This window comes from Cavia porcellus, unplaced genomic scaffold (genome assembly GCF_034190915.1).
Source record: "Cavia porcellus strain 051 isolate PalLab524CR breed Dunkin Hartley unplaced genomic scaffold, mCavPor4.1 scaffold_2, whole genome shotgun sequence".
In the NCBI taxonomy this organism is placed as follows: Eukaryota; Metazoa; Chordata; class Mammalia; order Rodentia; family Caviidae; genus Cavia; species Cavia porcellus.
In genome coordinates this window covers 35,361,777-35,384,345 of record NW_026947485.1, presented here as the reverse complement: position 1 = coordinate 35,384,345, position 22,569 = coordinate 35,361,777, and the positions used below count along the sequence as shown (strand labels likewise).

The following is a 22,569-nucleotide window of genomic DNA, read 5'->3' as shown; positions in this document are numbered from 1 at the left end:
CATCATAGGCTTCCATATTCCACCTTTGTTTGCTGCAGAGCCTTGTGGCTGAGCAGAGGTGCAGCCCGAGCATAAGAAAACACTTGCTGGAGTTAGGTATTCTCTTATTTTAATTTACAGTTGTTTTGAATTTTAAGCAATTTCTTTTCAAATTACCTTCACATCATTTTATGTAGTTTTATTTTCTTTACTGTTATGTGCAGTATTGCTTTTGGAGAAAATATTGAGGATAGGGGCCTAAGCAGCCACCATTGTGCATCTGGGAGTTCCCAAAATTGGTCCTTTTAAAAGTACTTTAGTTATTTTTAGTACTTTTCCTTGGAATTTTGGCGTCACATCAGCTCATTGAATATGCATGACTGTAAAATAATATATCTGCATTTTACTGATGAAGAAAGTGAGGTCCAAGAAGAGCAGTGACTAGAAGGTGATGCTGTTACAGGCAGAGGAGTTAGAAATATAGGCAGTCAGACAGGGCTGAGTCCTGGAAGGAACGACAGAGAGGACCAAATGTCTTATGAACTTGGAAGAGACAGACGCTTTGTGCTGGGGGCCAGATCTCAAGACGAAAGATCAAACAAATATACCCACATCCTAAGGATTGATACCCCCCCCCCCATACTGGGATTGAACTCACAACCTCTTGCTTGTCAAGCAGGCACTTGTGCTACTGAGTTATAACCCCAGCCCAGAATTGATATTCTAAATAATTCTCCATTACCCAGAGGAAGCCAGGAGTCACCATCCCAACCCACTACATACGGGAGGAGTTATTGTTCTTTAAGCGTGCCCATTTGCTATGGGACTGGCTTCCCTGTTTGTTCCTGCTTTAATCAGTTTTACCTGAGCAGTTAATCTTATTGTTTGGCCATAGTTCTTTGTCACCTTGTGCTGTGCCCACCTTGGAGTTTCCATGTTTCCCCCATTTTGGATCCGTCTCACCTTGTGATTTTGCTCTATAAAAGTCTCTAGAAAAGTCTCTTTGGCAACCCACTTGTGACCCCTTCTGTTTCTTTCCCAGACAGAAACTTTCTTTCTCTCAATACGTATATTCTGCTCTTAACCTCCGTTGTAGCTAAAATTCATTCTTGCATTTTGGAGTACACGAATTCATACTGGACATCCAGTAGGTTGGGAGTTTCATTCCCCTATATCCACACAACTAGAAAAGTGTTAGAGATGATATACAAATTTAAAATTATATGACACCAAACTGTTGTTCTTTTCAGTACATTGTGCCATCTCCTTGAATAATTGATTTTTTAAAAAAAGTTAAAGGACTGATATATTTCTGTGATTTATCAATATAAGCTATCAATTTATCATCTTTGACCATCCTGTAATCCTATATCCCTGCTCTATTCTGGTAACCTCTTGTCCACTAAGTGCTACTTCTGAACCGTAAGAGGTACTATTTGGTGCTGTAAATGAGATAACTAATTCACCTTAAGTGCTGTACCATGGGAAAATTATGCAACAGATGTAAGGTTTGTTTTTCTTCTAAAAAACCCTATACTCTACATTTCTGGAAACCAATTTACCATCATTTTCCTCTTGGCTTACTTTCACTTGTAGAAGACCAGTATATTCTCAATGCTTTAAAAAAATCACTGCGCTGTGGGGTTTCTCACCACCCCTGAATTGAAACTATATTTCTTATGTATAGCATTGCATAGTTTTATTCAGAAGCTGTGTAAACCTTTCCAGTCATGGAATTTACAATCCTAAAAAGCTGTTGGCCACTTTTGGCAGTGTTTTTTCTAGAGTGAGGTGTTAGGTTTTCTGTGATTTTCTTTAAAGTAATTTAATCTGTACTTTAGGGGTGCTTAGTTAACATTTTAAAAGTACCTTAATCAGGAATCTATACTCCAGGGGTAGTTAGTTAACATTTGAAAGACCCTAATCAAGATTCTATACTCCTGGGGCAACCAGTGCATCAGATGTTGCTCTCAATCTGTACCAGTGGGTGCATTAATTAGATTAAAAGAGGTAAGAAATAATTTTTCACTGGTAAAAGGTATGGTATTGTAGTTGACCAAGCCTTTCCACAGAGGCAGGAATAGTGGCTAAAGATTGGATGATGTCTGTAGCCTTCCAGCCCAATAAGAGCTTGATCTGGTCTTGGGCTTATAGACCTTGAAGGTAGATTTTGGCCAGTGGTCTTACCTAAGTGTCTATTAATTTGGACCAAATACAGCTTTGGTGGCTGCTTTTCCACTCAAAGCTAATTGTACTCACATTCTGGCTCTACTTATTTCTTGTCCTCAATTTTGAGCCAGACTGTTTCTTTTTAATTTCCTAAATTGTATTTTGTGGTTGTAATTGTGTTTAAAGCAGATTGTGTATCTCAGTATTGTAAATTTATAGATCCATTTTAATTGGAAGCACACACGTTATTTTTAAGTGGTAACTTTTATTATTTTTTGCTTGAGAATACTGTCAGTATTCTGAGGCCAGAATCTCATCTGTAGGGGTAGCATTACAGATAAGTAATTTGTGTGATGCTTTAGTGGTAATTAAGTTTGGTGTGTTTTGTTTTTGCTTTTGGTTTTTTGAAGGCTTCTTTTTATATTGAATTCTATTCAATATTGGCAGACAGTTCTCATATAGGGATACTATTCTTTAATACAGTATGTGATTTAAATTGTGTAGATTAAAATCATGTATCATAAGAACTTTGCATGATTTGTATATATGAATAATAAAAGAAATGACATCTGTCAAGAGTTTTTGTAGTAAATACTACTACTGTCTTGTATCATAATTAACATATATAAATATAAATGATGAATGTAATAATGTAGCTTATTCAGGAAAAACAGTGTATTACCAGAGATCTTGTCTTCTGCCGTTTTGTTACATGGGTGTATAACACAGTTGCTTATCTTTTCTTACCAATGTATTGAAGAAAGAAAGGGACCAGGAAGTAGTGTTCTAGATTGCTTTCTGTATTCATTGGCAAAGGAGTTTTAAAAATAAAGTATTTAGATGTGTGAATGGTTTATTCATGTTATTTTTAAAATGTGCTGTTGGACTAGTTTATAATCCATGTTATCAGAGATACAGAGACTTAAAAATGTAGTTAATGGAGTCCTGGAATCCTAACCTTGAAAAGACCTTAGATACCATTTAGTTAATCCTTACTTGAGTTTCAAAAAGTCTTAAATCATTCTTAATCAATTCATGCTTAGCCCCGATTACAGACACTATAAATGTACTTAAAAATACTGGCACGTGTATGTCTATGTCTATATACATAAGAGGATGTATATGATGAGCAACACTTGGGGCCCATATGATTTTAGTAGAAATAACTGGTTAAAGGGAAACAAAGTCTTAATATTGAGTATGAACCTACCATTTAGTGTTTTCAGAACCAGTTTTGAGAAGTCTGCTCTTGATAAGCGCTTTGGAGCCAAAAAACAAAACAAACACCCACACCCCCATCCCCAACAGCCCTGGTAGTTAGAGACTTAGAAAAGGAAGTATTGATAATTTTAAAGTGTTTAAAATTTATCCAGTGAGTACCTAATATAGATAGGAGTGAATTATTTAGGGTTCAATAGTTTGGAAATATGTACAATATATTCTGATTATTGTGTGAATTGTTACTGAATTATATTTGAATTATTTTTGAACAAAGCTTTTTCCAGGAAGCTCCAGTAATTCTATATTACAAGTTTTTTGGTGCATATTAGGCTAGTCATGGCTGATTATATTACCCTTTTAAATTGCCTTTTAATTTTCAGCTGATGCCAGTGAAATAGATAATATAAATTAATTAACATCGGATATCTTCAGTGTTTATGCTCTAGGAGATTTCAGGAGAGAAACAGGAAGATAAGGTTCTAAACAAATGTGCCATTTTGGGCTGCGGCATTTTATTATTCATACCTTGCTTATTTGTTGCTTTATAATGTGCTATCTGTTATATTAGTGTGCAAATAAGTAGCCGTATGCCATGTAATCTCAGGCCTTATTGATTTCAACTACTGTGATGTGTTGGTGGCTGTTTGTATGTATCCTGTTTGTGACTCATATGTGCTCTTTTGTGAAGCACATTTTGTCTTAGCTAAATTTTTTCTAGTGTTTTTTTCCCCCCTGATTGAAGCTCTTCTGACAGTTTAGCTTCATTTCCCCTTGTTTTGCTGAATTCAGATGGCTCCTTGGCTACTAAGTACTTTTCCCCACCATGCTGTAGGGTTGATTTTGCTGGATTGGAGTACCTTTTTGGCCTGTGGTGTCTGACTTCCTAAGATATAAAATAAACCAGGGTCGGGGATTTAGCTCAGTGGCATAAGCACCTGCCTTGCAAGCATGCAGTCATGAGTTGGGTCCTGTTACCCTCCCCCCCAAATCAATAAAATAAAACCAGTAACTGAAATGTCAGATCTTGGGTTGTCACATTTGGAAATATTGATGATTTTGTTTGTATTTTCTTCAGATTTATCTTTAGCAGCATAAGGCTTCTTTTTCTAACAGTTTTATTATATTAAAAAGATAAACTTGTTAATGCCATGTCATCAATTTGAATTATAACCTTTATAATGCAAAGAAAACCATATGGATCCAGTCATTCTTTATGCCTTTCACTTCACTAGTTTTGGGGGAATCTACTGAATCAAACATGTTGTAATAGATGAATGTGTAGAGAATTTATTAACATAAGAATGAATTTGTATAACTGAATATCCCATGTATGTAATAAAATACTTTTGGTTTATAGTTAAAATGCATATATATAATTTTATGGTAAAATATATATAATGTAAAATTAACCATTTAAAAGTAGTAAAACTGTAGTTCAGTGATATTAAGTAGATTCATAAAATGTACAATGTTCAGTACCAACCATCTGTATAACTCTTTTTATCTTGAAAAACTGAAATCCTATACCCATTTAACAGTAAGTTCCCTTTTCTTATTCCTCCTTATACCCTGACAGTCAACGTTTTACCTTTTTGTTTCTAGGAATTTTACTATTTAAGTGCCTCATTATAAATGGAATCATACAGTATTTGTCTTTTGTGACTAGATTATTTTACTTAGCATAGTGTTTTTAAAATTCATACGTGTCATAGTATATATCAGAATTTCCTCCCTTTTCAAAGCCTAATGATGCTATTGTCTATATGTATCACATTTTACTTATCCATTTATGTGCTGATGAGCATTTAGCTTGCTTCTACATTTTGGTCATTGTGAATAATACCATCATGAGTATAGTGTACAAATATCTACTTGAGAATCAAATTGCTTTGTAATGTGCTTGAAGTGTCTTTAACTTTGGCTTTATAGAATGAACTAAGAAGTTTGCCTTTCTCTTCAGTATTTTGGAAGAATTTGAGAAAGATTAGTTTAAGTTCTTTAAATGTTTGGCAGAATCCACCCTCAGTGCTGTCTTATCAGGAGATTTTTGAATGCAAATTCAATCTTCTATTTATATAGTTCCATTTAGACTTTCCTATTTCTTTATGATTCAATGTTAGTAGATTCTATATTTCTAGGATTTTTTCATTTCATTTAGTTATTCACACTACTCATTCACACTAGTTTTTTATTATATTTGGTTAGTTTCCTTTTGTTCCTACTTTGTCATCTGTTTTTATCATGAAAGAGTGTTGGATTTTATCAGATGATTTTCTGCATCAATTTAGATGCTCATGTGGTTTTCCCCCTTCATTCTGTTAATGAATGTGATATAATACAGCGATTGATTTTTACATGTCGACTCATCCTTGCATTCCAGAAATAAATACTACTTTGTCATGGTGCATAAGCTTGTCAGTATGCTGTTGAGTCCTGTTTATTCATGATTTTGGTTTTTGCTTAAATCCTCTGTTTCCTTATCTTACATCTTGTTGTTCTATCCATTAACAGAGAGTAGGATATTGAAATCCTCCAATTATATTGAACTAATTCTCTCTTTGTTTCTGTCACTTTTACTTCATATATTTTGATAGGCTATCATTAGCTGTGTGGGTGTTTATAACTCTTACGTCTTCTTCCAATACTGAACACTTTATTAATATGTAATGTCCTTGTCTCTTGTAATCTCCTTTGATTTAAAGTCAATTTTGTCTTATATTAGCCTAGCTACTCTTGTTCTGTTTGTGTTACTATTTTCATTGAATATCTTTTTCTGCTCTTTTGTTTTCTGTCTGCTTGTGCTGTTGAGTCTGTTTGTGGCTTTCCGCACTACATGTACGGGGATCATGATTTTTAAAAATAGGTTTTGCCAATATCTGTATTAGAGAGTTTAATCCACTTACAATTAAAGTAAGTACTAATTAGGAGATATTCTGTCATGTTATTGCATTCTGTATGCTGTATAGCCTTTTAATTCCTTTTACCCTGCATTATTTCTTGTATAGGCATTTTTAATTTTGTTTTATTTTAAAGAGAATAAAGCCAAGGAAAATAAAACAGACTAAAACCAATCAAAATAAAGTAGCATAAGTGATACAGGACTTCAAAACCTTATGAAATCAACAGTAGTTACCATAATGCCTTTTGTTGTCGTCCACATACCTGCAGATACCTTCGGACATGGTAAAAATCGAACAGAACAGAATAGAGCAGAAACAATAAAAATAAAACAATGAATGCAGTAAAAGACCTGGAAACAAGTCCAACAGGAAAAAATGGCTACCATATTATGTCAGCTATCTTTTAAATAGCTTCTCATGCCATTTAACATAATCAAATAAAACAAAAGAGACTAAAACCCAACCCAAGAAAACAATGAAAATGTGGTTTCCAGACAGGGACCACCTCCTTGTGAGGCCTGTTTCCCCGCCTCTGCAGTGAATGGCGCTGACTCACAGAGAGAGGCTGGGTCTAGCTGTCCCCACCATGCATTAGTTCTTGTGTATTTAGTTGAAAAAAAAAATTTTTTTTTTTTTTGTAATGAGACATTTTAATACCCTTCTACTTTCTTTTGTGTGCATTCTGTTGCTATGTTCTTTGAGACTTAAACATGAGGATTAAATAGTCTGAAGTTATAACACTCTAATTTGAATTTATATGAACTTATCTTCAATAATATGCAAAACCTTTGCTCCATTGATAGCTATGCCTCCATTACTTTGGTTGTTAGCATCCTAAAATTGCATTCTTATATATTATGTCCCTTGAACTGGTGATTCTATAAATGCCTTAGCCTATTAATTTGTATAGAAGACAAAATGTGGCTTTACAAAATAAAGTTAAAATAGGTTTAAGACTATTACACTACCTTTTAATAATGTTTTACTCAATCCAGGTACTAGATAAAATGAGTAGTGACAGAGTGTAACTTTTGACTTTGACAATTGATATTTACCTTTATTATAATTTTTATTTTTTTATATAGCTTCTTGTTAATGTCTACTGTCCTTTGATTTCCACCTTTCAAAGTGTATTTCTTGCAGGGCAGGCCAAGTGGTAATGAACTGACTTCACTTTTCTTTCTTTGGAAATGTCTTAAGTTCCCCCTTAGTTTTGAAGGGCAGTTTTGTAAGACACAAGATTTTTGGTTGACAACTTTTTTGCTAATATTGTTTGTTTCTTTTACCTCGTTGAAGTAGCCCACTATCTTCTGACCTCTAAATTTTCTGATGAGAAATTTGTGAATAATTTGAGAATTACTGTCTGTATGTGATGAGTTGCTTCTCTCTTTCTGCTTTCAATATTTTATCTTTCAGCAATTGTATGATAGTGTATATTGGTATGATTTGCTTTGATTTCTTCTTACTTGGAATTTATTGAGTTTCTCAGCTGTTTGTATTAGAAAAATACAGAAGTTAATTTGGGGAGTTTTCAGCCATTGCTTCTTTAAATATTGTCTTTGATCTTTTCTTTCTCTTCTTTTCTATATTGCGTTAGGTTGCTTTTATCCCAGGAATCCTGTTAGCTCTCTTAATCTTTCATTCTTTTTTCTTTCTGTTTCTCAGACTTGATAATGTCCATTGTCTTATTTTCAGGTTCACTGATTGTTTTTTTTTTTTGTTTTTTTTTTTTTTTTTTTTTTTGCCTGTTCACATCTGTTTTTGAATTTCTTTAGTGATTTCTTCATTCCAGTGACTGAGCTTTTCAGCTTCAAAATTTCCTTTTTTTTTTTTTTTTAGGTTTTCTACTTCTCTGTTGAGGCTAGCATTTTGTTCAAACACTGTTTCTTTACTTTTCCACTCTCTTTGTTGTTTTCTGAACAGGTATAGGATAGTTCTTTTATAGTCTTTGTTGACTGCATCTGCCATCAAGTGTTTTTAAGGAACAGTTTATTGATACTTTTTTTCTTCGGGTCATATTTTCTTCTTTCTTTGTATGCCTTGAATTTCTTGTTGAAAACTGAGTATTTAATAATTTATGACTCTGAAAGTTAGAATTTCTTTCCTTTCCAGGGTTTTTTGTCATTATTATTGTTGTAAGTTGTCTCCAACCCAAGGATCTGCTGAGTCTAAATTTAATGTCTTTTCAGGTTTTTTTTGTGTCTGTACCTTTTCTTGCACATAGTCACTTTCTAATTTTTCCTGTATATGCATGTACATGGAACATAAAATATCTTGCTCCCAAACGATGAGAAAGAGGAAAACAAAATGGTGGAAGGAAGTTGCTATCTCACAGTACCCTTTGGAAGTTACTTCAACAAGAGGAAAAGGAACTTGAACAGTTGGAGGAAGGCATCAGCAATGGCAGTTTGCTCTTTATCTGCAACTCTGTGATTGCATTAAGAATCAATGAATCATCAGAGCACAGACTCTAATATTGGGAAGACAGAATTTTTATTTGCCTATCCTGTTTCTCGCCAGCAGTGTGCAAGCTGGTCTTGGAATGTATACATAGCTGCCTACAAAAGGCCTGAAGTGGGGGTATCTGGGGTAACTGGGCTAACAGCTAAAATTAACTGCAGTTACCCATGTAAGCCTTCTCATGCAGGTTATAAGCCTTCAGTAGCCTCTAGAACTCTAAAATGCAATCATGTAACTTAATGATGGGGTACATTCTGAGAAAAAGTATTAGGTGATTTTATCCTTGGGCAAAATTAGAGTATGTTTACACAACTAAGATAACTGTGATGTCACCAGGCAGTATAATTTTATCAAACCAAAGTGATATGTGGACTGTTGATGAGTATAACATTATTTTGTATCATATGACAGCAGTTTCATCATACAGATTTTATCAGTGTAATTGTTGTCTCATTGGCCTTAAATGTACTGAAGAATTCACTGAGAATGCCACATTATGAAACCCTTCCATTTGTTCTGGCAAAATTTGTTCTCTTTCATTTGTAAAGGATAAGAGATGATGAGGAAAACTTTTAGCTATTAGCCTCATCCAGCCATCGGTGAAATGACATATTTTTAGGTCAAGGGTTTGAAACCTATTATTCTTTTGGCAGTTGTGAAAGCCTTGAATTCACATGAAAAGTTTTGCCTGTATGTACATTTATATGAATATAATTTGGATAAATGTGTGCTGAATATACATATACATGCATGCATAACACATACATATATATGTACGTGTGTGGGGCCTGTGGCTTTAGTAGAAGTCTCAGATCACCAGCCAGTCCCTCTCTCCAGTTTGTCCACATGGTTTATGAGCCAGTGTTTTAGGCAATTTTTTTCTTTCTAAAACTACGTGTTTCAATGATGTCTGTAGTCTAAATATCTAGAAAGGCTTTTGACTTTTAACTTTATTTCTCAGAAAATTTCCATTGAGTCTTAACGAGGTCTGTCTCTAATGGATAATGAGTACCAGACATATGTTTAAAGAAAAACTGGAGGTTGTTCTTTTGTATTTATGAAAAATTTCTCCGTTACTTGTTTTCTTCAAAGCATTATCTTACTTGAATGTATTGTTTTGCCTTTCTCTTCATTTATTTTTTGATTTCTGTTAATTTTATAATAAGTATCACTCCCTGTTACATATATTTATTATGGTTTTACTTTAGCTGCTGTGATTTCTAACTAATGAATAGGAACTTGAGACTGAGGTCTGACTCTTTAGAATTCTCTTGCAGCACCAGGTATGGCTTTTTATGAATAGTGAATAATTAATAAAAATCAGTGGACTTTAAGTGTATAATCAAAGTAGTGATACCATTTATTACACTGTTCTATTTCTGAATTTTTTAGCAGAGCTGTATATTATTATTTATTTTGCAGTGAGAGACATAAACCTTCAGGACATCAAAGAGGATTTGGAATTGGACCCAGAGGAGAATAGCACCCTTTTCATGGGCATCCTTATCAAGGGGCTGGCCAAACTGAAGAAGATCCCGGAGACAGTTAAGGCCATCAAAGAGCGGTTGGAGCAGGAACTAAAGCAGATTGTGAAGAGATCCACCACACAGGTGGCAGACAGTGGCTATCAGCGGGTAGAGAACCTCACTGTGGAGAACCAACCCAGGTAAATGGGGGTGGAGTTTGTGGTTTTGGTAACTATTTTCTAGGGTGAAGCTTAATTAGTTTATCTTCTCTTGATGTTATTTCCTTTTTTTTTGATTTATAACATTTATTCTTTTTTTAACAGATAATTGTAAGTACAATAAGTGGCCATTTAAAATATTTTAAAGTATAAATATGAAAAACTATCAAGGAAGAAAAGAAATCTATAATTCAGTCTTTCAGAGAAAACCAGGATTGACATTTGTTTTTTCCTGATGTAGAATGTATGCTTAATTTTAGTTTTTTTTTTTTTTTAAATTTTATTTTGAATGTAGTAAAAATACAACAGAGCAAGAAAGAACAAAGCCAGTCGAGACAATGTAGTGACACTGGTACAGAACTTCAAAGCAGGATACTGGGATAATAGTAATATACTATAGTATATCTCATTATCTTCACAGTAGTTGTCCAGTCAATTAGGTGTAGTGAAATCAAACCAGTAACAGAACATTGTAAAACCAATTGAAGGAGAATATTGAATAGAGCAAAACAATCATTACAAAACATAACAGTGAAAATAACCTTTGCATTCAAACAGAACATAAAAGGAAATCCCCCATCTTTGCTATGTTGCATATGGTCATCCTCCCAAGAGATGCTCAGAACTCTTTCCCCACTTGCTGACAGGGTTGGGGTGGGTTGGGGTGGGGAGAGGAGATGTTTGATGCGCCTGTAGGCTCACAGGGACAGCTGACTGGTTCTCTTCCTGGTGGTGCCAGGGGTGCTTACCAAGAGGGCGTGCAAATCGCTTTGTTGTGCAGCTGCTTAAGTCCCAACATGGCCCAATAGCCGCTGATTCTCCTCTTGGCCGGCCTTGATGTTATTTTCTTGAACTTATGTATTATAGCTCATATGAACTAAGATAAGTAAAAGCAGGTGGACTAAACATAATTCAGTTGTCTGTTTTTGACTATGCTAAGAAATTTTAAAGCAAATTGTCCATAGTCATATATATTGAATGAAAGACACAGACATGTGTATAAAAATGTGTTAAAGTGTGTTAAGTGAACAAGTAAATTGAATAAAACAGCTATTGAACATGTATTAGATAGTAAGTAGTTTTCCAGGCTTCAGGTGTATACGATCTCATTTAATTCTCACTACAACTCTGTGAGCTATTTGTTAGTATTCGTATTTTATATTGGGTGAACCAAGGCTCAGAGATGAGCAATTAGTCAAGTTTTGTAGAAAAGGAGGTTGATCCTAGAGTTGCATTAAGTCCATGGGATTCTAAAGTCTTTCTTTCCTCTGTCTCATATTTTTTTTTCTTTGTATGTGATGATGTTGTTTGTAGACAAATTAGTCTTAGGAATTTCGATAATTATCTAAAACAATAAATAAAACTTGGATGTCATAACTTTTGTTTCATGAGGGCAGTGTTGAATTTATATTCATATGTAAACTGTGATTATCATATACTAGAAAATCATGTTTACCAAACCATAATAGACATAATAGACCAGTGTCATCTGACAGTGGATGAAATTGTCTCTTTAAAGGGGCCTCTGTCCCTATGGCCCTGCCTCAATCCCTGCTTCTCTGCTTTTGCATCCCAACTCCGACATACGTCAGACATGTATGAAGGTGGAATTTAGCACGAAGGAAAAAGGTCACAGAGGTCACATTTTCATAAAAAGAGGAGGTAAAATGGAGCCTGTTTTCTCATTTGTTTAAAGCATACGAGCTCCTGGAAGATCATAAGTAAAATGGGGTGAGAATCTTGTTAAAATGATGTGAAGGCAATTTTGCTATTGGTATTTAGAACTTTTAAATTTTTACAAAAAGAAGTTAAATTTAAGTAGAAAGAATATTAGTTCATTTAATACAGACTTTCCCAGATTTTTAATATTATGGAAGAAATACATTTTCTTTATTCTTGTGTATCTTTAAATAACATTAATATTGTGTTGTAAAAATCTTCAAAAAATAATTCTCTATGAACTTCATTCAAAAGTACTGTGGTTAGTGAAATCAACTATTGTTTAGTCTGCTTTTATAAGAGAGTGCTTCAAAGCAAATGATTGAGTAGCATGAGTTTTGGAGTGTAGAAATGATTTTGTATTACAGCTTTGCGATCTGTGGAAAATAGTACCTATCTTACAGGACTTGCTTTAGATGAGGATGTATGTTCCAGTTGTTTAGTAGAGTAGCACCAGCAAGCACAGTGCATGCACAATATGTATGTGAATACATGTGTGTATTTATTATGGTTCCTTCTTCAGTTGTTATTTATTTTTTGATCACTCACGTCATGATCTGGAGAAGCCAGTGAACGAATGTAAATTGAACTTTTCTTCTTTCTTTGCCTGGTGCCTAGATTTCTGTGAAGACCTTTTGACTTTTTACTAATGAAATCTTGGTTTGCTATTTGCCCTGTTGCTGAAAGTCCTTAGATGAATGTACAGAATGTTCGTAGGAAAATAACATTACTATAATATATCCTGGAAATAAAGCAAAAAGATGAAGATAATAACTCTTCTGCAGATCTCATTATGGTACCTTTAAAAAACTTGTCTTTCATAGGATTTTGACCTCTTACTCTTCTGTTGCCTAAGTCCATTCCAGAATTTGTGAGTGAAAGTTACAGCACTGGAAGTAGAAATTTAGCTCACTGGCCCAGGAAATACTAAATGTTTCTCAGTGAGGAATGACTCAGCCGAAGTTTTTTCTTTTCCTTTACTTTGACTTTCATTTTTTGGATCTGTATTGTAAAAAGCTAGCAGGCAGGATATATTGAGGACTAATAAATAAACAAATGGCTTCAGTCTCTTTATCTATAACATGCCATTTTATAAAACTTGAAGATCTGTAACTTTTTGTCTAAAAAACCTTTTTATGACATTGACTTTTGTAGAGAAAGTGAACATTTAAGATGAACTCCTTCTTCAGAACATCAAAAATTAACTTCTTACACTGGGATTCCAAATGACATAATTTTGAGAAGTTTCTGGATGTTGTGTTGCATTAAATGATTTAAAACTCCTTAATAATTAATTCCTTTGGATTAATTGTAGTCATTCAAAAATGATTAGCATTGTTACCTCTAATGGAATAGAATTTTATAAAAGATATTGCCAAATATCCCTTGAAGCCTGCATGGTTTGTGTGCATCAAATTTTTAGGAAGATATTAGTGACATTTATTTCAGAGACAGGTAAAAATTACAACACTTGGCATAATTGTTATTATTGCTGTTCAAGAGCTTTATGGTTAAAGGCATAAAAATTTGTTTTCCTTAAGGAAAAGAAAATTGGCTTGCATATTCTTTCCTATCGTGGAAAAAAAAATAGTCTATTTCAAAACATTAGTATGTAAATGCTCCCCTGAGGCAAGATACCACTGTAACTTTCCCTAAAAGTTTCATTGTTCATCATCATCATGTTAAATGTATTCTGCTAATGATGTATTGCTAGCCTGTTTTCATTTGTCTGTATGCAAAGAGAATTAATGTTGTGTGCCATTTTACTCGAAATGTATAAGAAACCAATTTAGTGAATTCTGCTTGCTTTAATTCCTACAGTGCCAGAGTATTTCCTCAGTTTTTAAAAGTCACTTTGACGACCCACTTATTTTATTTTTGTCTTCCAAAATATGGTCTGTTTATCAGAGAAATAGTTTTATATTTTCATTCATAATCTTCTGGTGTCTGTATGCCTCCACATACTATTAAAAGAAAATATTTAAATAATATTGCCTGCTTTATAAACACAAGGGTAATAGGTGTCTTGGTAATCTACGAGAACCACCTGATGCTCGTCGTGATTTTTCCAGAAGAGCATGTAGTGTCTTCAGCTTCAGATGGTAAGTGTGGCCTGCAGTTCAGGACCAATTTCTTCAACTCCTGCTGCTTAATTGTTGATTCTTTCACAAAATCTAGCTCATAAGTAATTTTGTATCATTTTGTGTCAAAGAAACTAGAAAAAGTTGAATAATATTTAACAAATGAAAGCATCAGGAAGAAATGGAAGGAAAATATTCTCCTCAAAAGTATGAAATCCTGTGAAGAATAAGAGAGAGGGGCGAATGCAGGGAGAGAGTGATCGGCATGTATAAGGCAACTTTCCACATGTTAAAACATTGGCTTGTTCATATGTGTAAACAAATGTCCATTGCAGGAGACGCCAAAGGCCATTTATGCTTTGGTGAAACTGAGTTCTGAAGAGGGCAGAAAGAAGTAAGTTGGCTGCAGGGAAATCCTTTCTTTAGTTTGGAAGGAGACCATTTTGCAGTGTTCATTGACCTCTATTATGAGGAAGAAAGATTAAATATAAGCCATGAAAAGCAGGGAAAATTGCATGCCTTGTGCTGACTGTGATATGGTAGAAAGCCATAGAATATCCTTTAAAGTGTCAGTAGTTGTGTTTGGGTTATAAGATGATACGTGGTGTATGACCCCTCCTCTATTTTACAACTTGACATCAAGTTATACTTTAAAAAATGATTATTTACATATTAATTTAAGTATTTACTCGTTATTTTACTCAGAAGTAATCATTAAAAGCGAAAATGCCTATGGGGATATGAATGACCATGCTAAATTTTAGTGTGGAAAAATGTAATGCTTATTTTTAAACCAACTAGATATTATTCCTTAAAAAATAAACCAACTAGATATTATTCCTTAAATTTTTAAATGATAACATATACCTATCTGTGTGTGTTTGGTTAATTTTTTGACTCCCTCTAGAATGGAAAAGAAGAGAAACAATTTGCCTTTTTAGTATCATACCTCCAGAAAGTAGTACAATGTCTACCTGACCCATTATAAATATTTGTTGAATGAAAAAATGCGTTTCATGTATTGTATCTGCCATAGAGAAAGATGTTAAACAAAACAGACATCGTCCCAATCCTCCTGAAATAGTTCCAAGAGGGAAGAAAGAAAGACCTCAGTCTAAGATCCCTATCTAGTCTGCCCTTGTGGGTGTTGTCAAGCTGCATTCATTTGCTGACACCTATCATTTGGTCTTTTAGATGTGCAGTTAAGAGTGACACTGACATCTAAGATGGGAGAAGAAAAGGGGCCAGCTTTTTTGCATATCATTTGCAGTTTTTGCTGACCTCTGTGGTTGATTACATTTTAATGAGTGTTGCAAATATGCTTTTCTTAAAGATGAAAGCAATTTTTTGTGCTATGGATAATTTTGATTTTGTAATTTGAAATTTTGAGAATTTGATTCTTATGTGTGTTTCTTTGCCAATAGATCGTATCATTATGAAATCCTGTGAAGAATAGTACTGTGATCATATAACATATTACAGTATATTGTTATAACCGTCCTGCTTTATTTTCATATTAGTTATTAACCGTTGATCTCTTACTGGACCTACTTTGTCATCAATGTGTACACATAAAAAAATACACATAGAGTTTGGTACTACTTATGGTCTCAGGTACTCACCAGGGTCTATTAGATCTTAGACTGAGGTCTTTCTTTCTTGCCTCTTTGAACTATTTCACGAGGATTGGGACCATGTCTATTTTGTTTAATATTTTTGTCTGTTTTGTTTAACATCTTTCTCTATGGTAGCTATAATACATGGAACAGTACTATTTTTTTCTTTGCCAATCTGAAAGGTGAAAAGTGGTATTTTTAGCATAGTTCAAAATTGCATTTTTCCTACTATGAGTGAAGTTAAACTTTTCATTTGTATTAAAATAATTTTTTTTTGTGATGCTGGATTATAGTATATGGATATATTTCTTCAAAGTAAGCTGCATGGAGAATGGGTGAAGATACACATTTTTTAAAAAGGCATAAAAATGACACATTATCACCTTTACTTTTTTGATGTTTGATATTTTCAATTATCTAGTCTTCAAATAATGCTTACTGTGATTTCTTTTTAAATGAATTCTATACTGATTTGCAGAAAATTTCTATATATTTACGAAATTGATGCTTTGAGATTTATTTTGCAACTTCCCTGCAGTTTCTTTTCTTTTCTTCACTGTGATGTTTCTGGCCATGTAGACATTTTTGTTTTTATGAGGCTATATTTATAAATATTTTCTTTTATAGCTTCTGGATTTAGTGTCATACTAGTTCTTCCACATTCTTAGATAATAAATAAAACATTCCAAACTTTAGTACATATTAGCACCCATTCTTAATACAGATGCTCCTTGACTTATGTCATATCCCAATCAACCCATGGTAAATGAAAAGTATCACGTCAAATGAATTTACTACACTTAACTTCCTTAACATCATTGCTTGATAACAATACACTACTGAACTAACAGTACACTACTGAAGAGTATTAGTTGTTATTCTTGTGGTTGTGTGGCTAATGAGCTGTGGCTTGCTTCTGTTCTCAGCATCACAAGAAAGTGTTGTACTGTCTACCATAGCTATCCAAGAAAAGACCAAGATTCAGAATTTAAGGACAGTTTCTACTGGGTGCATTTTGTTTTCATACTATTATATACTAAAAAAAGAACATTAAAAAGTTGAAACAATGTCATTAAGGGCCTTTTACTGTACAGTACTATCTTTTTACCCACAGAATGTACCAAGACCCCGGTGAGTACCTGAGACCATAAGTAGTACCAAACTCTATGTGTATTTTTTTTTATGTGTACATATTGATGACAAAGTAGGTCCAGTAAGAGATCAACGGTTAGTAACTAATATGAAAATAAAGCAGGACGGTTATAACAATATACTGTAATATGTTATATGATCATGTTCTCAAAATATCTTACTATATAGTACCCATCCTTGTTGTAATAAGGTAAGGTGATAAAATGCATACTTGATAGGATTAGTGAGGTGAATGGCAAAGACACTGTGACAGCATTAGGCTGCCATGTAAAGTTTACTTGAGCACAAACATACCATGATAATTGAGCAGCTGATAAATGAAACAGCTGCTGAATGACTGTTGGATAGATACTATACAGAGGGGATATGCTGGACAAAGGTATGATTTCATCATGGTCTACAAAGTGACACATGATTTAAAACTTTATAAATTATTTATTTCTAGAATTTTCCACTTAATATTTTAGGACTGCAGTTGACAGTGGTTAACTGAAACTAGATAAAGCAATGTCACAGATAAAATGGACTGCTGTGTATCTTTGATACTTGTGGAATTTGAATGAGAGGCCACACTTCTTTTAATCAGACCCTATACTTTCATGCTATATTATAATGAACTGTATACCCCTTTCAATTCTGTTGTCTGTATATCAGTCATGTAATTGATTGTCATGATTAGCACTAAATGCACACTGAATAATTATAACTCCAATCATTTACTTTATAGTCATGATCTTTTTAAGGTTAATAATGACCTCATTTCCCAAAATGTATTACCCCTGGTTTCTCAGCCTGTGGAGGCTGTAGCTTTTCAGAAATGAATTGAGTTATTGCTATACAATTTGAAAATATGTATTATAAAAATATTTTTAAAAATTTGGAGTTTAGAATTCATCAGGAGGGCATATTGATGTAATAGAGCATGCTTAATAAAGTAGTTTTTATCTCTGAGAAAATCCAAAGGCGTAGGCCCCCCAAGGTCAGTTTATAGTAAAAATATAATGTTTATGAAAGAGAAATAAATGATATATTTCTCCTGATTCTTTTTAGACCTGTGGATAGAGTCAGGTGTGTATTTCTTTTTCAAAATAGCATTTCCTTTCGTCTCTTTTTTCTGTATTAGTTACTCTTCTCCTAAGTATTTGAAATGCAGGGCTTAGTAGAGATTGGTTATTTCATTTTACAGCAAGGTCATTTAAAAGCAGCTTTGAAACAAGGTCGGGAATTTGTCCTTGTGGCTTCTTGTAGCCATTCCCAAGCATTGCATGTAGCACCTGGACATGCCCAGAATCAAGAAGGGCCTCAATGTAATTTAAATGAGTACTTAATTCAAATCAAAGCAGAGGGAAGCAAGTGAATTTAACTTCAGTGATTATGATTCCATTTGATTAAATCTCTACTTTTGATTACACATATCAGTGAGAACATGCTTTAAATACACTCAACTATTAAATATTGACAAGTATGAATAGAATGAACCAGGACATAGAAAAGAAACTCTACTAATCTTTAACTAGGTTATATCCTCCACAGCTGTAATAGAAACATTTTCTACAACAAATAAAAGGATTTTTTTTTAACATTTGGAACTCATTGCTCTGCTAAGACACACAATTTATTTACATGGGTGGCCCCAAGTCTATATTTTTTAGTGAGTTTTAAATAAACTAATTGATAATAGCTCTCTCTGTAACATATTATGTGAACTGAAAGTACTGACAGTGTTCAAGGATGTTTTATAAATACTAAGTTGGATAGCTTTCTGGATATGGGTTATCTTTTGCATATTGTTGGCCTTTAGAAAAAGGAATTTTGGTTAGTTAGGCCAGACATTTTGCCCAATTTTACCCTTTTTAAATCTTTTATTTTATCTTCTTTTTTTTTTTTTTTTATCAGTACCAGGGATCGAACTCACGACCACCTGCTTGCAAGGCAGGTGCTTATGCCGTTGAGCTAAATCCCCACCCCCAAATCTTTTATTTTAAAAAACAAAAAAGAATTGAAATGATACAGAATTTAAAAAAAGAAATGAAAAAGTAGGGAATTAACATTAGTTAATGTATTGTACATTGTTATCTCAGAACTAGTTGTTCAGGTTACAAAATGTAGATACAAAAACAATCAAACAGTGACAGCACAAATTGTTCTTTTTTTTTGTCTTTTTCCTTTTTATCGGTACCGGGGATCGAACTCACGACTGCCTGCTTGCAAGGCAGGCGCTTATGCCACTGAGCTAAATCTCCAGCCCCACAAATTGTTCTGTTTGATGAACTGAGAGATTATAGTATAGTTATATATCTAATGTGCATATACATACATAAATTTGTATATGTTTACCAACATACATATAATCCTTTCCTTTCTTTTTTCTTTTCCCTTATCCCAGTAGTTCTGCCTTTTTGAGCACTTTCTTTCCCTTTCATTATTACAATTTCTATTGTACATCTTGGATCTTATTACTTTTTCAGTTTCTTATTATTACTTACTTTTTACACTAGAGAGACTACCATATTTACAAATGTGAGTCTGATTTATTTCACTTATGAGTATGGTCACAAGTTGCCTCTACTTACCAGTAAAAGCTTCAAGGTCATCCTTTTTTATAGCTGAGCAATATTCTATTGTATAAAAATGCAACATCTTTTTCATCCATTCTGTGGTTGATGGGCATTTTGATTGTTTCCATGATTTAGCTATTACAAGTTGTACTGCTATAAACATGACTGCACATATATCACTGTGACATGACCTCAGTTTTTCTGGGAAAATACCCAGGAGGGGAATGGTTGGATTGAATGGAACTTCCAGTCTTAGTTTGTTGAGGAATCACCATATTGATTTCCATAGTGGCTGCACCAATCTACACTCCCACTAACAGTGGAGAAAGGTTCCTTTTTCCCCCACAGTCTCACCAGTATCTGTTATTGGCTGATTTCTTGATGGCAGCCATTCTTTCCAGAGTGAGATGGAATCTCAATGCTATTTTAATTTGCATTTCTTGAGTGACCAGTGATGGTGAATATTTATTCATGTATTTATTTGCCATTTGTATATCTTCATCTGAGAAATATGTATTCATCTCAGATGCCCATTTTTGGGATGGCTCTTTGAATTTAGGGGGCTTTTTCAATTCTTTGTATCTTCTGGATATAAGTCCTTTGTCTGAGGGACTACTGGCTAAAATTCTTTCCTTTTCTATGGATTTTCTTGTTGGTGATTTCGTTTAAAGTGCAAAACCTATTTAATAAGATGAGATCCCAGTTGTTGATTCTTTGAAGTACTTCCCATGAGGTTTGCATTTTGTCTGTGAACTCTCTGCTACCCCTATGTCTTCAAGATCTCTTTCTACATTGTTTTTCAGTAGATTTAGTATTCCTGTTTTAATATTTAGATCTTTGATCCATTTTGTCTTTAGTTTAGTTAATGGTGATAGGTAAGGGTCTAGTTTCAGTCTTTGGCATGTGGAAAGCCAATTTTTCCAGCACAATTTATTAAAGAGACTGTCTTTCTTCCACTGAAAGTGTTTAGCCCCTTTGTCAAGTTAAGGTGATTGAGTTTCTTTGTGGTTGTGTCTGCATCTTCTAATCTGTTCCTGATCTTCAGATCTATTTCTTTGTCAGTACCATGCTGATTTTATCACTGTAGCTTTGTAGTTTAATTTCAAGTCAGGAATTGAAATGCCTCCTGCCTTGCTTTTGTTGCTCAGAATTGCCTTTGCTATTCTAGGTTTCTTCTGTTACCAAATGAATTTTATGAATGTTTTCTCTAGATCTGTAAGGTATGTTAATAGTATTTTAATTGGGATTGCATGAAATCTGTACAACAGTTTTGGGAACATGGCCATTTTCTTTTTTTTTTTTTTTTTTTTTTTTTTTTGCCTTTTTCATTTTTTACCTGTAATGGGGATCGAACTCACGACTGCCTGCTTGCAGGCAGGCTCTTATGCCGCTGAGCTAAATCCCCAGCCCCAGCATGGCCATTTTCACAATATTGGTTCTTTCTAACCAAGAGCAAGGGATATCTTTCCATTTTCTGATATCTTCTTCAATCTCTCTTTTTAGAGTGCTGTAGTATTCAAAGTGTAGGTTTTTTACATCCTTTGTTAGCTTGATTCCTAAGTATTTCGTTGTTGTGTATGCTACTGTGAAAAGTGTTCTTTCCATACTGTCTCTCTCAGTGAATTTGTTGTTTTTGTACAGGAATGTTACTGATTTTTGAGTGCTGACTTTGTTTCCAGCTACACTGCTGAACTTTCTTATTAACTCTAGTAGTCTTTTGATAGAGTTTTTGGGATCTTCTATATTGAGTAGTATCATGTCATCTGCAAATAGTGGTAATTTAACTTCTTCCTTTCCTATCCTTATTCTTTTTATTTCTGTTTTCTAATTGCTCTGGTTAATGATTCCAGAACTGTATTCAGTAGGAGTGCTAATAGTGAACATCTTTGTCTTATTCCTGATTTTAGAATGACTACCTTTCTTAAATCTTTTGTATTTGGTAAAATTAAAAAAAATCTGTTTTTGATTTCTCTTAGTATATGAATTACAGCAGGCTTAGTCTAGAAATTGAATCAAAATGTATTTCATGGATTGTTTTAACTTTACAGTGTTACCCTTTGTGCAATATATCACTTTGTGGGTACTGGGAATTGAAAATTGTTGTTGTATGGAGTTATATCTCCAGCCCTTTTAAAAATCTTTAATTTTGTGACAGAGTCTTGACAATTCAAAAAATTTCCCAGACTGGGTTCAAACTCCAAATCTTCTTGCCTTAATCTCTGAAAGTGCTGGGATTACAGGCATGCCCCACCATGCCCAGTTATTTATAGTTCTTGCCATTTTCTGTGTTCTGGTTGGCATCATATAACAAAAGGTACTCCAAGCTTAAATGGACACGATCTTTTCTTTACAGAACAAACACACAGATGAAATTTTGTGAAGTGAAATTCTTCCGTAGTAATATATGGAGGTGATGTCAGATGGAATTAAAGTACTATGTGTAAAGCTGGACATCGTGGCAGACAAGTGTAATCTCAGCACTTTGGAAATTTGAGGCAGAAAGGTTGAAAGTTTGAGCCCAACTTGGACAGTTTAGAAACTTGGTGAGACCTTGACATTGAAAAAAACAAATTTGAAAAAAGGGCTTGAAACGTGGCCCAGTATGAAAGCCCTGAGTTCAGTCACTAGTAGTGCCAGAAAACCATCTCGCAACATTTTTAAAAAGCCCCCCAAATGGGGGCTGGGGATTTAGCACAGCGGCATAAACACCTGCCTTGCAAGCATGTGGTCGTGAGTTTGATCCCTAGTACTGGTAAAAATACAAAAATACAAAAAAAAAAAAAAAAAAAAAGAAAAGAAAAGAAAAGAAAAGAAAAGAAAAGAAAAGAAAAAAAAAGCCCCCCAAATAAAAACCCCACAACAAAAATCAAAACGCACAACAACAGCACCAGTAACTCCTCCTGCTCCTATAAAAACCCTTGTATGTATCTCAGGATGTGTTTCCTATTTTCTGGGCTCTTCTGCTTCTTGCTCCTGACCCATCCACTTTGTATGCTCTTTAATCAGATTTGATTATGAGTTTGTAATTGA

The 22,569-nt window shown here is 34.0% G+C and overlaps 1 protein-coding gene across 2 annotated transcripts in view; it reads left to right on the top strand.

Annotated features, from left to right (window-relative positions):
• Nucleotides 1–22,569, top strand: part of Exoc4 (exocyst complex component 4) — a 722,212-nt gene that overhangs the window by 87,766 nt on the left and 611,877 nt on the right. For both annotated transcript variants that reach the window (XR_010044694.1, XM_003467878.5), the window contains exon 6: nt 10,152–10,395. Coding sequence is in view for 1 of the 2 variants with exons in the window: in XM_003467878.5 (XP_003467926.2) it covers nt 10,152–10,395 (244 nt within the window). In the remaining variant the exon portion in view is untranslated. The remainder of the gene's footprint in view (nt 1–10,151; nt 10,396–22,569) is intronic.